Consider the following 20,534-nt stretch of genomic DNA (forward strand, 5'->3'; position numbering starts at 1 on the left):
ATCATTAATATTGACTTCATTTTGGTTGGTGGTATGGCCTGGTACTCTGCTGCCCCACTGCGCTTTAAAAATCTCCCCGTTTGTTTCCCATTGGTGGAACAAGGACTACTCATTGTATGTTATTATATCTTGCTGTGTTATATTTATCCGGTGATGTTTACCTTTGATAGTAGGGATTTGATTGAATAAGATATGTTATAATTAATGTTTTTTGCTATTTACTGTTTTTTTTTGTATTATTACGAATGTATTAACTCTTTACAATATTGCTGCCTTTGTGGGGGTTAGTTGCTATGCCCCCCCCCCCCCTCGGATGTGCACTGTTTAGTGGCCTTGGACTTTGGGTGGAGCAGTTGGGGGGCCTTGGTGGGACGGGGTTTTGGGGTTGACCCTGGGGGGCACTCTTTGGACCATATATTGGGCACGTTGCCTGCTGGCCCTCGGAGATGCCTTGGGGTTCCCCCCTTTTCACCTCCCCTTCTGTCCCCTCTTCCCCCTTCCCACAATTTCATCCATGCCCCCCCTTTGGGCAAGTTTGGCTATTGATCGGTTTCATCCCTGGGGGGTGATGGCTTTTGGGCGGCCTTTGGCCTCGCCTTTTGCGAGATACCAAAGGCCCTATGTCTCCATGACATCGGCGTGGGAGCACAGCAGCTGTTGCTGTGCTCTTGTGTGTCACGTACCTTTGTGGATGGAGACCGGTATGCTGAGGACAGCAACTCCTGCGACTTGCCAACTGAGGTCCCTGAGGTTGGAACAGGAGCCAACAGTAACCAAGGGGCAGGAGCGCTTGCAGAACCGTAGCAGAGTTCAGGTTGGTTAAGCAGCGCCCCCGCAGGCTGAGTCGGGTACTGCAATGACTCAGGAACCCAGTTAAATGGATGGCAGCTGGTGACTGGAGAGCTGAGAAGATTCTTGGACAGGCAGAGTTCAGCAACAGATCAGATTCTCGTTCAAGCAGGAGGTCGGCAACAGGACGGGTTCTCAGACGGGCAGAAGTCGTTAACAGAGCGGGCAGTCGTACAAGCAGGAGGTCGGCAACAGAGTGGGCAGTCAGACAAGCAAGGATCGGCATTCAGGAGACAAACAGGCAGACTCTAGGTCAGGTCACGGGAGTACACACTCACAAACTAGCTGCAATACTACAGCACTGGAGAGTGGCACTCTCCAGACTTAAATAGGCCGTTTGGCGCCAATGCGCAGCGCGTCACGCCATGCGCATGCGCACGCACACACGCACGCGCGCGCACACGCTAACACAATCAGGCAGAGAATATGCATAAGGCAAGCCTCCTACGCGCGCGCGCACAGCGCTACGCCAGCAGCTTTCGCCACCAACGGTTACGCCGCGCAACGCGGCCCGCGGTGCGCAGAACGCCAGATCTCCACGCCGGCGAACTACACCAGGAGACCTGCCAGCATCCGTTTGTGCCAGCCGCCGGTCCTGGACAGGTAACTGACCGTGACAATGCCCCCCCCCTAAGGGGCAGCCTCTGGATGCCCACTGGAGCTGGTTTGGTAGGATACCTTTTATGAAAGTTTGTGATCAAACGTGGAGCATGCAAATTAGAGACCGGTTCCCAGGTATTCTCTTCTGGGTCATAGCCCTTCCATTTGACCAGATACTGTATCCGATTGCCCCTTCTTCTTGAATCTAGAATTGCCTCTACCTCGAATTCTTCTTCTCCATCAATAAGAACTGGAGGAGGTGGTTCAATACTTCGCCCAGGAAAGGGATTAGCAACTGTAGGTTTTAATAATGAAACATGGAATACAGGGTGGATTCTCATACTATCAGGAAGATTTAACTCGTAGGCGACATTGCCAATTCTTCTTTTCACAGGAAATGGTCCAATATATTTTGGTCCTAACTTGCGGGAAGGGCAGGAGAGTTTAAGGTTCACTGTGGACAACCAGACAGGGTCCCCTACTTTGAAGTCCAAGTCACCCCTTCTATGACAGTCCGCTTTCTTCTTAAAAACTTCCTGAGCTTGCACCATGACTTGTTGTAATACCTTATTGTTTTCGGACAGCGCATTAATAAGTTCATTAGCTGCAGGAACGGAGGTTTCAGAGACCAGGTCTGGTAATATAGTGGGATGAAACCCATAGTTTGCAAAAAATGGTGACTGTTGTGTTGATGAATGAATGGTGTTATTGTAAGCAAATTCAGCCAATGGAAGTAGATTAAACCAGTCATCTTGTGAGAAAGCAGAAAAACATCTCAGATATTGTTCAAGGGTTTGATTGGTCCGTTCTGTTTGACCGTTTGATTGTGGATGGTAAGCAGATGAGAATTGAAGTTGGATATCCAGGGATTTACAAAGAGCCTTCCAGAAACGGGACGTAAATTGTGGACCTCTATCAGAAACGATGTCGGTTGGTAAGCCATGTAGACGGACAATTTCCTTAATGAAGACCTTAGCTGTCCCTTGAGCCGAAGGTGTTCCTCGCATGGCCGTAAAGTGTGACATTTTTGACAGCCGATCGACTACCACAAAAATTGTATTAAATCCTTCCGAGACAGGTAATTCCACAATAAAATCCATGGATATGGAATGCCAAGGTCTAGGAGGAACTGGTAGTGGATTCAGAAGACCCCATGGCCTGAGATTAGAACCTTTTGATCGATTGCAAACTGAGCAAGAGTTCACATAGGTTTTACACTCCTTTTTTAGATTTGGCCACCAAAAGTATCGTTGCACTAATTCCTGTGTTTTAGCAACCCCGAAATGACCTGCCAACTTATGATCGTGACACATTTTGAATACTGTAAGGCGAGATTCTTCAGGAACAAATACTTTATCTTCATGCATCCATAGACCATCTTTAAGACTAAGTGAGGATTCCATAGTTGAAGGAGGAGCAACACTGCGAATCTTATCCACTAATTCTGATTGTAACAGTAAAAAATTTTGATCGGACAGGATGGTGTCAGGCAGATTTTGGGAATTCTCATCAGGAAACATCCGGGACAATGCATCTGGCTTGACGTTCTTTGATCCTGGTCTATACGTAATGTGGAATATGAACCTTGAGAAAAAAAGTGCCCACCTCGCTTGCCTGGGATTTAATCTTTTTGCTGTTTTAAGATACTCCAGGTTTCTGTGATCAGTGTATATCAGGATAGGATGGACTGCCCCTTCAAGTAGATATCTCCATTCCTCTAAGGCCTCTTTAATAGCTAACAATTCTCTATCACCCACATCATAATTCTTTTCCGCTTCTGATAGTTTTCTTGAAAAGAAGGCTACTGGGTGAAGCAATGCCTTAAGTCCCTGTCTTTGAGACAATACCGCCCCTACTGCTGATTCAGATGCGTCCACTTCAAGGATAAAGGATAAGTTTGGATCCGGGTGTCTGAGAATAGGAGCAGTTGTAAAGTGCTGTTTTAGCTTCTCAAAAGCATTTTGAGCATGTTGATTCCAACAAAAACGAGTTTGTTGACGGGTAAGTTGGGTAATTGGTAGGATGATGGCAGAAAAGTTTCTTATAAATCTGCGATAGAAGTTCGCAAATCCAATAAATCTTTGTATCGCTTTCTTGTTTGTGGGAGGTGGCCATTCCAATATTGCTTGGATCTTTTGAGGGTCCATAACAAATCCTTCTTCAGAGATTATGAATCCCAAGAATTGTATCGATTTTTGTTCAAATTCACATTTCTCTGCTTTAACATAAAGCTGGTGGAGTCTTAGCCGGGTTAGTACCAGTGAAACTTGTTGGCGATGTTCTTCTATGGATGCAGAAAACACCAGAATATCATCTAGATACACGATGATAAAATTATCCAAGAAGTCCTTCAGAACATCATTAATAAAAAACTGAAATGTCGCTGGGGCATTGCATAACCCAAATGGCATCACAAGGTACTCAAAGTGCCCGAAACGTGATCTGAAGGCCGTCTTCCACTCGTCCCCCCTTCTGATCCTTACCAAGTTATAGGCGCCCCTCAAATCTAATTTGGTGAAGATTCTGGCTTCTCGAAGCTTTTGAAAGAGTTCCGGTACTAGAGGTAGAGGGTAACGGTTTTTGACAGTTACTTTGTTTAACTCCCTATAATCGATGCAAGGCCGTAAGGATTTGTCTTTTTTCTGGACAAAGAAAATACCAGCTCCAGCTGGAGAGGTGGATGGACGAATAAATCCTTTCTTAAGGTTTTCTTCTATGTACAGTTTGAGGGCTTTTTGTTCAGGTTCCGAGAGAGAAAACATTCTCCCAAAGGGAACTGCTGCTCCAGGTAACAAGTCAATTGGGCAATCATAGGGCCTGTGAGGGGGTAGTTGATCTGCTTTCTTTTTATCGAACACATCGAGAAATTGATGGTAATGGGGAGGAATCATATTCCGTAACTCTGAGGTACATAATAGGGGCCCGGACGTAACTGGTTTATCTTGGAAACATACACTGTCACAATAGATGGATGAAAAAGATACGGTACCCAGAGACCAGTCTATAGCAGGGTTATGGGCCCGTAACCATGGTAGTCCCAGAATTATCGGATAAAGTGGGGATGATACTAAATCAAATTTTAAGAGTTCTTGGTGATTGTCGAGAATAGTGGTCAAAACAGGAACAGACTCCAGGGTAACAGGCCCGGAATTAATGGAAGAGCCATCCGCCAGATGAATGTACAGTGGTTCTTTACGAGACTGGGTAGGAACACTGTGCGTTGTGGAGAAATTGATGTCCATGAAGCAACTGCAGGCTCCTGAATCAACAATAGCTGTTGTTTTAAGTAGTCTTCCTGGAAGCTGAAGAGAAATAGGAACAGTTAGATGGTGAGTATTCAGAACAGGAAGTGAGGATGATGCAGAGTCTACATGAATTTTCTTACCGGAAGGACGGACAGGACATGATCCGATGAAGTGACCGTTCGCTCCGCAGTAGAAGCAGAGTCTTTCTTGTCGTCTTCTTGTCCTCTCTTCAGTATTCAGGGCTGGGCGGATAACACCCAACTGCATGGGTTCTGGCTGATCGTTAACCGCAGCAGGTGCTGGAGGAGGCGAAGGAGTAACAGGTACCAGGAAGGGGCGAGAAGAACTGGTTAGTGATCGTTCCAACTGTCGTTCGCGGAATCTCCGATCGATTTGGATTGCCGAAAGAACTAGAGCATCAAAGGTGGCCGGTATTCCTATGCGGGCAAGCTCATCTTTGAGGGACTCTGATAGCCCTAGACGATATTGGTGTTTAAGGGCTGATTCATTCCAATCAGTATCTGATGCCCACCGGCGGAATTCAGATGTATATTCCTCTACCGGCCTTCTGCCTTGGCGAAGACTGCGGAGTGACGCTTCAGCTGTATCCCCACGCTGAGGGTCGTCATATAAGACTGCCATAGCGGTAAAGAAGGTTTCAGTAGAGGCTAGGTTTTGGTGTTTTTGTTCCATTAGACGATGAGCCCAAGACTGTGGTTCCCCTTGCAATAATGAAATGATGAATCCAACTTTGGTTTCCTCAAGTGAAAAGGTTCGGGGTTGCAGAGCGAAATATAACTGGCAGGAATGCTGAAAGGCCCGGAATTTGGTACGGTCTCCTGAGAACCGATCTGGAACAGGAACCCTAGGTTCAGGAATAGTGGCAGGAGCAGAAGCAGCTGGAACAGGAGCTGGAGGTGGCGGTGCAGCAGCAGGGGCAGGTGCTACAGGGGCAGTAATATTGGCTTCAGCTAAGGCATTGATTCGTCCTTCCAGTTGCATGTGGCCAGCTTGAAGTTCCTTAATTGCTTCAGTTAATGTAGATATCTGTTTGCATAATGTTCCCAGAACGCTTGCTGCCTCAGCGGTCTCCATGTTGTGGCTGTAGTATTTTGTCACGTACCTTTGTGGATGGAGACCGGTATGCTGAGGACAGCAACTCCTGCGACTTGCCAACTGAGGTCCCTGAGGTTGGAACAGGAGCCAACAGTAACCAAGGGGCAGGAGCGCTTGCAGAACCGTAGCAGAGTTCAGGTTGGTTAAGCAGCGCCCCCGCAGGCTGAGTCGGGTACTGCAATGACTCAGGAACCCAGTTAAATGGATGGCAGCTGGTGACTGGAGAGCTGAGAAGATTCTTGGACAGGCAGAGTTCAGCAACAGATCAGATTCTCGTTCAAGCAGGAGGTCGGCAACAGGACGGGTTCTCAGACGGGCAGAAGTCGTTAACAGAGCGGGCAGTCGTACAAGCAGGAGGTCGGCAACAGAGTGGGCAGTCAGACAAGCAAGGATCGGCATTCAGGAGACAAACAGGCAGACTCTAGGTCAGGTCACGGGAGTACACACTCACAAACTAGCTGCAATACTACAGCACTGGAGAGTGGCACTCTCCAGACTTAAATAGGCCGTTTGGCGCCAATGCGCAGCGCGTCACGCCGTGCGCATGCGCACGCACACACGCACGCGCGCGCACACGCTAACACAATCAGGCAGAGAATATGCATAAGGCAAGCCTCCTACGCGCGCGCGCGCACAGCGCTACGCCAGCAGCTTTCGCCACCAACGGTTACGCCGCGCAACGCGGCCCGCGGTGCGCAGAACGCCAGATCTCCACGCCGGCGAACTACACCAGGAGACCTGCCAGCATCCGTTTGTGCCAGCCGCCGGTCCTGGACAGGTAACTGACCGTGACATTGTGCGCCCCTGCAGCTCTTCTCCGTTTGACCGCATGACTTCTAGCGGCTACGGGTGGAGTTCCAGGTGTCGCGAACCCGCGTACGCATGGATGCGTCATCCCTCCCAACTCGACCGCAATACCACCAGCGGCCGCGGAGGGAGCTCCATGCGACGCGTACACGCGGAGAACTTGACGCGTCGCACCTTCCACTTCCGCCGCACACTCGCCGCCCAGATCATGTGGTGGCTTAGTGGGCGGGCGTGTGTGTGGGGGGCGTGCTGGCGTCCTCCGGCCCCTCAGCGCCATATTTAGGCCAGCTTCTTCCCCACAGGCAGCAAACACTAGAGTCTGCCCTGATGATGCTGGTAACCTTACCAGTGAAACCGGTTGGCTCCATAAGGCTCTTTTGACCAGACACACATGTGGGTGGCAGTACTCGGGCTCTGGCTGGACAACTCCTCTACATTGCTGTGACTACCTATTCGGATGAGTATACCTCTATGATTATTACACAGCTATAGTGACTATGAACTGTACCACTTTTGGAGTAAATCAATGTGCACTTTATGATCATTGAGACAATTTTGTACTGATGCACACTCCATGCCTTTGCTTGTTGGAATCTCAAGTTATATCATGCTAGGTTGATGTTGCATAAGGGATTACCCTGGCGGACTATATGAATCATATCAACCTCAGTACAACATCATAACAAGCTTCTATGTCTGTGCACCTGTCCAAGAATCCATTATGTGCCTCTATAACTAACATTCACTGATACCGCTTGGGGACCAATTCTGGTGAACTGTATGCTGTATCTGGAATATGTGGAATGTGCATTGTACTATCTTCATATCTGCCAGCCAGCCCGGAATATCCACCACATGAACTGTGTTGTCTTATGCTGTAACATTGATTTTTTTTCACTCTGGTCCATGTCAGAACCCCGACAGGGGCTGACTGTCAGTTAAACTGATTCTACCTCTTAGTTTGTGGTGTCTATACGTGATTTATATTGTGACAGCGGCAGTATAAGGCTCTCACTCTGGCGGACTGAATTCTCTTGTCCTTCCCTTTTCATTATATCTACAACCATTGCTATTGATACTGAAATCACTTTGTGGTGATTTTGTTTGGATCTGGAATATATGCATACTATTCATCTCAGGAACTACAAGGAGGACAATCTTTTCTTTTGGGCCTTGGATACTTGGTCTAACAGCTTTATGATATACTTCATTTCTTCTCCGATGGTTTTTCTGCTCATATGTCCCTGAAAGGAGTCTCCTACAATGAATTGTGTATTCCTTACAGATTGAGACCTGGACACATATATCCTTTACAGGGGATCCCCACTAATATCTTGTTTACTCTAGGTCTCAAATTTGATCCCGAGACAGCCTATCTGCCTGTGTGTTCTGGTCATATTTTTAATTACTATATATTTTTGTATTTTGGTGATTAATACAATTTGCATTTGTATTTTTATATTTATAACCAGTCTCCTCCTGTTCTCTTGGTCAATCAATTGTCGCTTTGAAAGTCTCAGACTTAGGAAGGTATATTTTGAATTAGAATATTGGACCCATTTGTCTAAATAGAATACTGTAGGGTGTCGGGGGAAAATGAGTTGAACTTACCCGGGGCTTCTAATGGTCCCCAGCAGACAACCTGTCCCCGCGCTGCCACTCCCCAATGCTCCGGCCCCGCCTCCGGTTCACTTCTGGAATTTCAGACTTTAAAGTCAGAAAACCACTGCGCCTGCGTTGTCGTGTCCTCGCTCCCGCGGATGTCACCAGGAAAGTACTGCGCAGGCCCAGTATGGTCTGGGCCTGCGCAGTACGCTCCTGGTGACATCAGCGAGAGCGAGGACACGGTGACGCAGGCACAGTGGTTTTCAGACTTTAAAGTCTGAAATTCCAGAAGTGAACCGGAGGCGGGGCCAGAGCATCGGTGAGTGGCTGCGCGGGCACAGGATGTCTGCGGGGGACCATTAGAAGCCCCGGGTAAGTTCAACTCATTTTGCCCCGACCCCCCCCCCCCCCCCTACAGTATTCCTTTAAAGGGACTTTTTTAAGCACTTATTTATTTTTTGTATTTATAAAGCGCCAACATATTACGCAGCAATTTGAAAAGCTCTTACTAATGTAATGCGATAGGCGATTTTTAGTAAAATCACATCCCTCAAATGAGATCACAATCATAGCATTACATTTGCAAGAACATTTTAAATCTCAAGCACTTAGAAAAGCACTGCTAGTGGGTTCCAGTCCCCAAGCAAAAGGTCCTTAATTTGTTTTTCTTTTAGACCAAGTACATCCTTCTTGAGACTGTTGGGAGCTGAACTCGCAAAACTTCAGCACAATGGCCCATAGGCAATTCAATTTTTCTCCCAAGTTTTCTCATAGGAGATATTTTCACACATTATCAATAAAATGCATTTTAAGTCACCCTCAATCAAGAAAATCACAAACAAAAAACGATGTCTTGCGCTCCTAGTCCCGGATAGTCAACCAGAGTTGTAATCTTTGTACGAGTTCATGCAATGCGACGCTCCGTAGTCGGGTAGCTTGACGGAGAAATCAGAAAAAGATGGAGCGCGCCATAGTGCATTAGTCATAAAAGATAGTTTATTGCAAATTAAAAGTTATACTCACAAACTTAAGTGTGTCACTCGCATGTGCGACGTCATCTGATGAAGGCGCCGTGCGCCGAAACGCGTAATGACGTCACACGCCTATTGAACACAGCCACGCCTACCTCCCAGCGAGACGGAGCCCAAGTCACCAGGAACTACGCGCTGCTGGCCACAGCGCGTCATCCGCCCCTGCTGAGATAAGTGGTTGGCTGCCCGCTGACATGCGAGTGACACAATTAAGTTTGTGAGTATAACTTTTAATTTGCAATAAACTATCTTTTATGACTAATGCACTATGGCGCGCTCCATCTTTTTCTGATTTCTCAATCAAGAAAATACTGAGAATAATGGTGATAGTAATTTTTCACCTACTTTTTAGTATTTTTTTTTTCAGTTACATAGTGCTAAAAAAGTTTTATTAGTTTAAAGAGGCCTCTGGATCATAACGAGGCTTCCTCCGTTGCTTTGCCGGGACCCCATGAATCACAGTGAGGTAAATATTTACCTACCGCTATCCTGCGCGATCATTCGGGTTAAGGCGGAAATAGCTGAGCCCGATCGATTTGCTCTCCTGCGCAGGCGTGACTCCTTTGCGCCTGCACAATAGAGCAGATACGATCGCGCTCGGCTCTATTCACCTAGCCCGAGCGAAGAGCCACTAGTGTGCCTGCGCAGGATTGCAGAGAAGTAAATAAATCTCTGCTTGTCAAGGGATGTTTCGGGGGAGCCAGCGCTGGATTTCCCGAAGCTACAGGGGGTCTCTTTAAACAGAGGATGAAAAATCATCTCCTAGGAGAAAAAGTGAATTGCAGATAACCCATTGGGCTCTATTCATAAATGACTTATTTATCACCTATAATATTTGATAAAAATAACCCTTTAGCACACGTACAAGCAAAATAATCACTCAGGCCTGGAACCCACTACAAATCGCAAATCGCTAGTACAATCGCTAGCATTTTTAATAAGCGATTTGTAAGCGATTTCATGAGCGTTTTCCGGCGCTTTTGGGATCGATTTTAAAAAGTGGAAGTTTTTTGCCAGCGATTGTGTAGCGATTTGCGATTTTAATTCTGATTGGTCCTTTCAATGTATCATAATTTTATTTACAGTTTGCAATCGCACTCAAATCGCTATGTGTAGTGATTCATGAGCGATTCATGAGCGATTTGCCAGCACTTCAGTACATTACATTGAAGCACAAACGCTTTCAAAATGCTGCATGTCCTGCAAGTGTGATTTTGATAATCCCAATCACTACTGTGGAATTTGTTACATTTATTTACATTGGCAGAGCGTTTAGGGAAATCGCTAGTGATTCAAAGCGCTCCCCGAACGCTCAAAAAAAAAATCGCTCTAGTGGGTTCCAGTCCTCAAAGTAAGTTGTCCCTGATTAACTTCATTTCAATATTACTTTTCTTACCTTAATTATATTTTTGCTCTTTTGGAGCTTAAAAATATAACATAGATAAGGTGAAAATGCTTTGTGAATCATGCCCAACACCTGCTAGAAACCCCTGGGTACACTACACCGTCATAAACAAGTTCTGCTCTAAGGCTGCTTTCACAGTGGGACGTTACAGGCGCAGGTTAGAGCAGCCTGTAATGCAGCCCAACTCACAGTAATGAAAAATCAATGGGATGTTCACAGTGCCCATGTTGCGTTACACTATAATGCCTCTTGCACACTGCAAGCGATTCCGATTCAAATTCCGCTTTTTAATCTGTTTTTACATCCGATTCAGATTCCGATTTGCAGTGTGCTCCCTGCACACTGCAAATCGGAATCTGAATCGGATGTAAAAGCAGATTAAAAAGCAGAATCTGAATCGGAATCGCTTGCAGTGTGCAAGAGGCCTCACGCTGCACGTTCTATGAAATTGCAGCATGCTGTGCGTTCTATGTGGCTTTAGCTCAGTGCTCAGTATTGTGTGTTTTTGTTTTTTATTTTAAGCAGGAGAGGAGGTTGGGGAGAGCCCGCTATTGTTAGCCACATGGCTAATAAATATTCACTGCACTGCAGTGTAGTGATGGGAAGTTAGGCTCGATTCATCGAATCGATTCATTGAAAAAAGCCGGATTTCCCATTACTAGGTTCAGTCCTGCAGCTCTGCCTCTGAATCGATTCTGAACAGTAGAGATAGGAAGTCCAGCTCTTTTCAATTAATCGATTCATTGAAAAGAGCCGGACTTCCCATCACTACTGCAGTGTTTACTTTCTGGAGCGGCCACTGATCGGCTGGCGGGACCACGTGATGCGGAGTGTTCCGATCACATGGTCCCCGCAGAGTATCAGACAAAAAAGGCGCTGTAACGATTGTGGGATATCTCCGTGTTCAGCGCACAAAGATGTGCGCTGACACTGCGGAGGTCCTCCACAAGCGTGTCAAGATACTAGAACCCAGCTTTTGGTGTAAGCACCAGTAGAGGGAAATTCCTGTCGGCAGATGGCGCTGGGGAGTGCAGAGGAACCAATCCTCTGTACCTCCACAAATGCCAGACAGGAATTGTATGAAGCGCAGAACGCAATCGCAAGAGAAGCGATTGCGAATGAGAACGAGCAAAGGGACAGGTTGTATGTGTGTGCGCCAATCTAGTCGCCACCCCGCGACCGCGCACACACAACAGCAGGTGCGAAACAGAAACGCAACCGCCAAGAACGGCGATTGCCAGAAGTGACACAAGGCAGATCAGAACAGAATACGAGGATAGCAAAGGCACAGCAAATCATACAATGAGAAGATACAGAAAATAATAAACGCTAGCTAACCGCGAACACCGCACTCATTCGCAACAGTGCACGCGGTTATGCGCGGTCTCCACGTGATAAGCACAATAGAGACAAGCACGTCTAACTAACCATCAACAAACAAACACGAAACAAAGAACGTGAACGCTTACTTAACGGTTACCTCATCGAGCCTACAGCAAGCGCCCGTATCAGACAAGACAGACAAACGAGAAACAGGAACTAGGCAGAAAGGATCCACCGCTCTTCCGCCAGAGCAAGTGTGATCCAAGCAGGAACACAGATCAGAAAGATCCACAGCCGCTAACGCTAGCGGCTAGTGCGATCTAAACAAGACAGATCAGATGAGGTAGCTGGTAGCAACCGCTGCTCCAGCTTACACTCCAGGAACTAGATCAGAAGGATCCACAGCCGCTACCGCTAGAGGCTAGTGCGATCCAAACAAGACAGAGCGATACGCTATCAACCGCCGCTGGTGACAGCGCAATCGCGACAGACAAGACAGGACAGAATAGGCAGTACAAATTATACACAAACTGACTGCACTAACTAGGAATGCAAGGAGCACTCCCCAAGAATTAACTATACTAAGATAGCAGTGGCTGACACTCCAGGTGAGTCCAGCAGGAACAAACCTCTATGAGCAGCGAAGCATTGTGGGACACACATAGTACTTATAGTACACGCCTCCAATGAATGTGGCCAGGCAATTTGCATGACAACGTATGCAAATTCCTCAGCAAGCACAAGCTGCAAAACTGACAGAAGGTCTTCTTTCCAGAGTCCTGCAGCATGCAGACCTGAATAATGATCAAAAGGCTGGCTGCCTGCGCAGGCAGCTAAGCGGATCGTTACAGGCGCACCAACAGCCGCACAACGCGGCTCACTCTGGCGTCCACTTCCAACACCACCAGGGGTACGTTATGCGACCTTAACATCCCCTAAAACGCAACGTCTTGGTGTGAAAGAGGCCTAAGAGGTAATTTGCCAGCTGAGTTTGTAAGTCCAGTCAAGTGTTGTATATAGAGGAATGTGTAAAAAAATTATTTACCATACTTTAAACTATAAAACTCTTATTTAATCAACTTGCAACAATTTATACATGACTATAACATGTAACAACAAAAATATGTCAAACAGTACAGTATATTTTGCATGAAGGCAACTTTGTGACTCGAGACTAGCTGTATTTTGACAAATAAAACATGTCCCATGTGAAATCTGATATGTGCAGTCATTTCCCCAACATTTTGAGAGTTCAGAAGAGAATATGAGTGGCATTTACTTTGCTGCACCAAAATGGGGCTGTGGTCACAACAGATGGTGCAGGACCAAAAAGGAGTACTTACAAAGTACTGCGAAAAACACGTTTGATATTTAGGCACATTCTAACAATGTGCAAACTAATAGCAGACAGATATCTATAACGCATAGATATCACCAAATGACAAATGATAACATTGGCAAACTCCAACGTACGGACAGTCAATAAAGTTCAAATAATGCAGGATTGTGCAAATTTTGTATGCAAATGTATGCAGCTTAAAAATAAGGCAACAGACTTGTACCTTTGCAGGATTCAACTGGTCGATTTTCAAGCAGAAAACATTTGCATAGAAAGTTTGCATTGGTCCTGAAACCAACTAGCAACACTTTTCTAAGCACCTTTAATTTGAAAAGCTCTTGCTAATGAAATGCGATCATATCCCTCGAGTGGGATCAAACATGCAGCATTACATTAGCAAGAGCTTTTCAAATCATAAGTGCTTAGAAAAGCACTGCTAGTGGGTTCCAGGCCTAATCCTGGATCAACTAAGAAGTATTTGAATCTCATTGAGCTTCCCTATTCCAATGATATTACATGACAGGCTAATTACAACACACAATGTAATTGGGCAAAATGTCCCCCCAAACAACATAATTAGGCAGCATTTTAACTCACAAGAAACCATGTAACAAGCAGGCCTTCCTGGCCCTTGCAGCAGATTCCCCCATGTGCAACCTGACCAAAACAAAACTACAGGCCTCTGCAAATTACACTTCCCATTACTTGTGGCCAGAAGGAACATGGGAGTTTTGATGCTGATTCTGCAAGACACAGAGGCCTGCTGTTACCAGTGAGAATTCGGGACAATGTGACGATGCACCGATGCCCATGAAAAATCAGGGTCCAGTGCCAACAGATACAGAGCACAAGCTCTACATCTATGACCCTATTGAAGCGCCTAGAATAGGAGGAGATACAACGATATAGCCGTGATACTTGCTGGCCAACATTAGCCCAGACTACCAGAACGGGGTTCTAGATAAGAAAATAATTTTACATTCTCTTAATTCCCCTCCTCATTTACAGGAACCAGAATTAAAGCACACCTGAGGAAAAATTTGTGTAAAAAAACAAAAAAAATAAAATGAACATACTTACCTAAGAAGAGAGTAGCCTCTGGATCCTACAGAGGCTTCCTAAACCCGTTGCAGAGTGCGGTTCCCCTGTAGAAACAGACAGGGGCTTGGCGGTAAGTTCAGGGCCACATTCCTTTTCAGGTACAGCCGCGGCTGTACTGCACCTGCCTGACTACAGCAGTGCCTGCACAGTAAGCCAGAGTCGCTCGTGTTAGAGCAGCTACGTGCTCGTTCCAGAAGAGGAGCGCAGCCCTGATGTTCCAGAGGCTCCTGATGAGGAGAACATGAGAAGCCTCTTCAGGATCCAGAGGTTTCCCCTCTCTTAGGTAGGCATGTCTTTTTTGCTAAACAAGGTTCGCCTTGGGTTCTCTTTGAGGCCCTGAGCCCACTGACGCAGCTGTGTCCGCTTTTCAATTGCACTTCAATGTTACAGGTGCTGAAAAGTGGACACAACTGCATCAGTGGGCTCAGGCCCATAGTATGCTAGAGGGTTGGCGGCTGGTTGGAACAGTCTCTGTCAAGAATCTAGCATGTGTACAGCTGCCCTGATACATTACAGAGAGATCTGGAGTATCTTGGCTGAGTGCAGAGTTTTCCTCCTTACCCCTTCCACTTGAGGCCGCTCCATCGTGTGCCATGCTGTCTTCCCCCCTCCCCCCTTCATAGCAACAGAATGCATTCCTTGAAGGCAACATTTTCAGCAAATATGTACCCACCTTAGCAGGGCAGAGCAATGTTCACAAAGGGCTTGTCAAATGCAGAAGTGAATTATTAAATTGACAACTTGAACAATCATTAGCTTTCCAAATCTAAATTAGCCCCATGGAACATTGCATTTGTAAATGTGCCTACACGCACTGTTTGCCCGCCAGGATTAAACTCAATCCTGCGTAAACGATGCGGGGCCCAATGCTGTATTGCAAGACGACAGCCAAGCAAGGCATGACGAGTCTATGAAGAATTAGGAGCAGCTTTAGCAGACGAGGTATGGAGGAGAATGAATGACTCAGACACTGACTGTCATTTTTAGATTTGGTGGCATGACAGATCATTAAAGAGACCCCAAGGGGTCTCCTGTACATACAAAGAATTATTGGCTGAGAACAGTCTAGAGCAGGGGTCCCCAAACATTTTAGGTCGACGGCCGGGTCAACATACTTCAGACTGCTAGGGGGCCGAAGTGTACACAAAATGAAGCCTTTAGGGGCCAGACAGTGAAGCATACCCTATAGGACAGCAGTGTCGCCTGAAGTGAAATTTGATTGGAAACCAGCGAATTACTGCTTTCTGGCTTCCATGTAGACTGGTGGCACCAGCACTGCTATTCTATATGCAGACCACCAATATTTAAAGATGTAGCTGACCACATCTATAAGTAATACATTTTGTATTTGGGGGGCTGGTAAAAAAAGCCTCAGGGGGCCACATTCGGCCCACGGGCCTTAGTTTGAGGACCACAGGTCTAGAGTGTGGACAAGGTTTAAACACACACAAAAAAACTCCAAAAACCACAACACAGTTCTCTTTCTGCCAAGGCACGTCACGTTCTCTGGCATTAAACACATTCAAGCTTGCCCAAGCTAGCCAGCTGGGTTTTTAACTGGTAACAAGAGGATGCAGTATCACAGCATTTTTTTCTTCTTCTTTTAGGCCTCATTTCCACTTGTGGGATTATGGCCCATTTTTTAGAAACCCATGGCGATGCGATCTGCAGGGTCATCAGAAAGTGCACAGACTGCACTTTTTTGATATTTCCATTCGTGCGTTGCGATTCACCACGAAATCGCAACACGTGGTAGCCTGTATTTCTGCAGGTCCAACTGCATTACCCGCGCCCCTGACTTGGAAACGAGGCGTCAGGCCCGTTTTCCATGTAGGGCTGAACTGTGCACTTGTTGGGCAATTCAGCCTCCTAGCCACAGGCTCCTTTCAGCTGCAATTTCATGCAGCATTTGGTAACACCACGAATGTCATCGGTTGACATGCGGTGGTTTTACCTAACAGCAAAGAAAACACACACACAAAAAAAGAAGAGGACTTTTGTCCAAGTTTGGCTGAGCTCAGTTGTAATTCCCCTTTCCAACACCTGTGCTGGGCTAGTGCAGGGGAGGAGCTGACAGGCGGTGAACTCCCTGCCTTCTACCTCCCATGGAAAAGCTAGGTACTCATCCTGCATTTTCCATTAGACGGAGGGTCAACCTGAATTTCCAACATGTCCGATCTGCTCCCGATTGATAAAGGAATCTACTTTTTGTAGTAGAAATCTGAAAATCGATCCTGTTATCAATCGGAAGCAGAATGGACATGTCAGAAATTATGAGATTGATCTGATGAGAAATTGCATGGTGTGTACCTAGCATAACAATGCTTAAAGGATACATGAGCAGGAAAAAAAAATAAAAAAAAAAAAGCTTCCTCCAACTCCTTGAAGTTCCTTTGTCCCTTGACACAGCTCCGCTGGCAGCCACTATTCTACGGTCCCCTCTGCAGTGCCCTTCTGTCCATGCGTGCTGCTCAGGGCTGCACTAACATGCCCTGGAGTGCTCTGCACAGGTGCAGTAGTACTGTACCTGCACAGAGCACTCCTGGCCACATCAGCGTAGGCTCACTCTCGCAAAAGCTACGGAGGGGACCTCAGAAAAATGGCTGCTAACGGAGCTGCAAAGAGGAACACAGATTTCAATGGGCTGGAAGGAAGCCCTAGGTAAGTAGATCAGCATTTATTTATTTTTTCATTGATGTATCACAGCAAAATGCTTTGTACATGTGACATCAGCAAATGGAGATTTTTAGGTGACTATTTTGCTCAGCAGGAAACAGTCTTAACTTGAACTGGAGCTTTGCAGAGGTCTAGTCTGATTTGAATTGATATCTGGCAGCTTAATCGGGAAAACAACATTTAGGGCTAAAGGGGCCCACACACGATTTCAGCCATCCATTGATTCTATAGAATTGCTCAGAAATCAATTCTATCGATTCCCTGATCGATCGATTTGCGGCCCATTTCGACCGATTTGATCTGACTGGATGGAAAATCTAGGTTGATCTGCTACTGGCAGCAGATCGATGGCCCATAGATTTGCTTTGGTTCTAAAGGTTCCCATACATCTAGCAATTTTGCTGTACAATCGACCATTCGATTCAAATCTATAAGTGTATAGCTACCTTAAGGCCTAGTGCACACCAAAACCCGCTAGCAGATCCGCAAAATGCTAGCAGATTTTGGAACGCTTTTCCTTCTTTTTCTGTAGCGTTTCAGCTAGCGTTTTGCGGTTTTGTGTAGCGGTTTTGGTATAGTAGATTTCATGTATTGTTACAGTAAAGCTGTTACTGAACAGCTACTGTAACAAAAACGCCTGCAAAACCGCTCTGAAGTGCCGTTTTTCAGAGCGGTTTGCGGTTTTCCTATACTTAACATTGAGGCAGAAACGCATCCGCAATCCAAAATCTGCAGCAGCCCGGGAGTATGCGTTTCTGCAAAACGCCTCCCGCTCTGGTGTGCACCAGCCCATTGAAATACATTACCCTAGCGGATCCGCACCCGCAAGCAGATCGCAAACAGCAGCGGAAACGCTCCGGTGTGCACTAGGCCTAAGAGAGCGTTTTTCAAAACGCTGGCAAGTATGCCTTAAGGTGGCCATACCCTTATAGATTTGCAGCAGATTCGACCATCAGATAAATTTGTCAGATGCCTGTCAAGTTGAATCTGACAGGAATCTATTTGATGCCACACACTAGGAACAGATTTCCAATAGATTTCTTTGAAATGAAATCTATTGGAAATCGATCTAAATGCATTATTGGACCATTAGATCCAATGCAAATCTGTTGGCCTCAAATCGATCAGCTGATTCAACAGAATCAATTTCCAGTCGATCGATGGTTGAAATCGACCAGTGTGTGGGCCCTTTTATTCACTTAAATAAAATCACGATTTTGCTGCAATATAAGTAATAGAGAGCGTGTTTTAAAATGCAAACACTGAGCAAAATTTTGGCCAAAAGCCTGGCAAGTGTGCTTCAGCCCTTACATACAAGTCTATAATTATAGAGAAAAAACTGCATAGTCAAGTTTCATCACACATCTATAACAAAGAGGCTCTACCTGCAGGTTTCTAGAAATTTAAAGGGATACTGTAGGGTGGTCGGGGCAAAATGAGTTGAACTTACCCGGAGTTTCTAATGGTCCTCCGCAGACATCCTGTGCCCACGCAGCCACTCCCCGATGCTTTGGCCCCGCCTCCGGTTCACTTGTGGAATTTCAGACTTTAAAGTCTGAAAACCACTGCGCCTGCGTTGCCGTGTCCTCGCTCCCGCGGATGTCACCAGGAGTGTACTGCGCAGTCACAGACCATACTGGACCTGCGCAATACGCTCCTGGTGACGTCAGCGGGAGCGAGGACACAGCAACGCAGGCGCAGTGGTTTTCAGACTTTAAAGTCTGAGATTACAGAAGTGAACCAGAGGCGGGGCCGGAGCATCGGTAAGTGGCGGCGCGGGCGTAGGATGTCTGCGGGGGACCATTAGAAACTCCGGGTAAGTTCAACTCATTTTCCCCCGACCCCCCTACAGTATCCCTTTAAGCAATTATATCAATACACAGTGCAATAAGGAAGGGTGTTTATGTGGCTACAAGGCCCTCTGGCTAAACAATCGTTTCATTAGCGAAACAAAACAGATATGAGCTGTCTTCGCACATTCAGTCCTTGCTGGCTTGGACCCTCCTCTTGTTGCGGGCAGGGCTCCTCCTCTTTTATTTCAGCAATGTTGTCTTGGATATGGTTTTCCAAGTTGATGTAATCCTGTCTATTATAATGTATAGCCATGTTGTGCAGTACAGCACATGCGAAAGCAATATCAATCACTGTGGCTGGCCGTGCTGGTACATCAAGACATCTGAATCTGGTCTTCATTATTCCGAAACATCTGTCAACCACAGATCTTGTTTTGGCATGAGCCTTGTTATAAACTTCCTCTGCAGTGGTGTGGGGACTGACAACGGGAGTCATCAGCCAGGGAAGGCAAGGAAAACCAGAGTCTCCTTTATAAAAAATAAAATAAATAAAAACAATTAGACAAGCCACTAACCATCTTACTCCAGTTTTAAAGAACAACTGAAGTGAGAAGGATATGGAGGCTGCCATATTACCATTTAAACAATACCGGTTGCCTGGAAGCCCTGCTGATCTGTTTGGGTGCAGTGCCTGATGCTACGTACACACATGTGACAACGATCGTTCGTTGAGAACGACGAACGAACATTTAATTGATGAAAGAACGACCTAAGTAAAGATAGTTTTAAAAGGTGTGTAACGATCTGATCGTTAGAACGAACGTTACATCACGTAAAGCAACTATTGCGCCTGCGCATAAAAATGAGAAGTTTCACAGAGAAATAGTGAAATGCACATGTCAAGCCTAGTACGAACGACCGTTTCCAACGATGTACTACTTTTGCAAACGATCGTCGTTGGTTAAAATCCGCCTAGACAGAACTTTCTTTTGTAGCGATTTGGCTCGTTCGCCTTAATAGTCGGTGGTTCGTTTTTTGTAACGATCGTCGTTGGTAAAGATCGGGGAACGATCGTTACAAACGACTATAGTCGCATGTGTGTACGCACCTTGAATCACAACTGAAACAAGCATGCAGATAATCTTGTCAGTTTAGACAATAATATCAGAAACACCTGATCTGCTTCATGCTTGTTCAGGGGCTATGGCTAAAAGCATTAAGGTCTGTACACACGCCGGACTGGAGGCAACAATGGGTCCGTCGTCACCTCCCGCTGGGTGGGCGTTCCAGCGACAGTCCGGCGTGTGTGCGGACCTTATGAGGCAGAGGATCAGTAGGACAGCCAGGCTTATGCTGCGTACACACTGGCGACTATGGTCGTTTGAAACAGCTCATTAACGATCGTTCCGCCGACAATCGGGGAAAGAACTTTACCCAACGATCATTAACACGAACGACAAAAGAACGACATCGGGAAGATGGAAATATCCAACCTGACGGATCATATCTACCGACAATCGTTACAAAACTATAGTGTGTACAGACATCGGCCGAGAACGATCGTTACAACGGCCAATGCGCCTGCGTTGAATTCTGCCCAGCTTCAGTACTTCCTTTGTAGCGTGGCCGTAAAGATTGTTACAT

At 46.2% G+C, this 20,534-nt stretch overlaps 1 protein-coding gene across 3 annotated transcripts in view; it reads right to left on the reverse strand.

Annotated features, from left to right (window-relative positions):
• The window catches only part of LOC137545736 (putative nuclease HARBI1), a 46,829-nt gene that overhangs the window by 14,259 nt on the left and 12,036 nt on the right, over positions 1-20,534 (reverse strand). Inside the window, exon 3 of one of the 3 annotated variants that reach the window (XM_068267306.1) lies at positions 18,984-19,418. The exons of the other annotated variants lie outside the window; for them this stretch is intronic. Coding sequence (XP_068123407.1) covers positions 19,039-19,418 — 380 coding nt within the window. The 3' untranslated portion in view covers positions 18,984-19,038. Of the gene's footprint in view, positions 1-18,983; positions 19,419-20,534 lie in introns of those variants that run through there. 3 annotated transcript variants of the gene reach the window in all.

This window comes from Hyperolius riggenbachi, chromosome 1 (genome assembly GCF_040937935.1).
Source record: "Hyperolius riggenbachi isolate aHypRig1 chromosome 1, aHypRig1.pri, whole genome shotgun sequence".
In the NCBI taxonomy this organism is placed as follows: Eukaryota; Metazoa; Chordata; class Amphibia; order Anura; family Hyperoliidae; genus Hyperolius; species Hyperolius riggenbachi.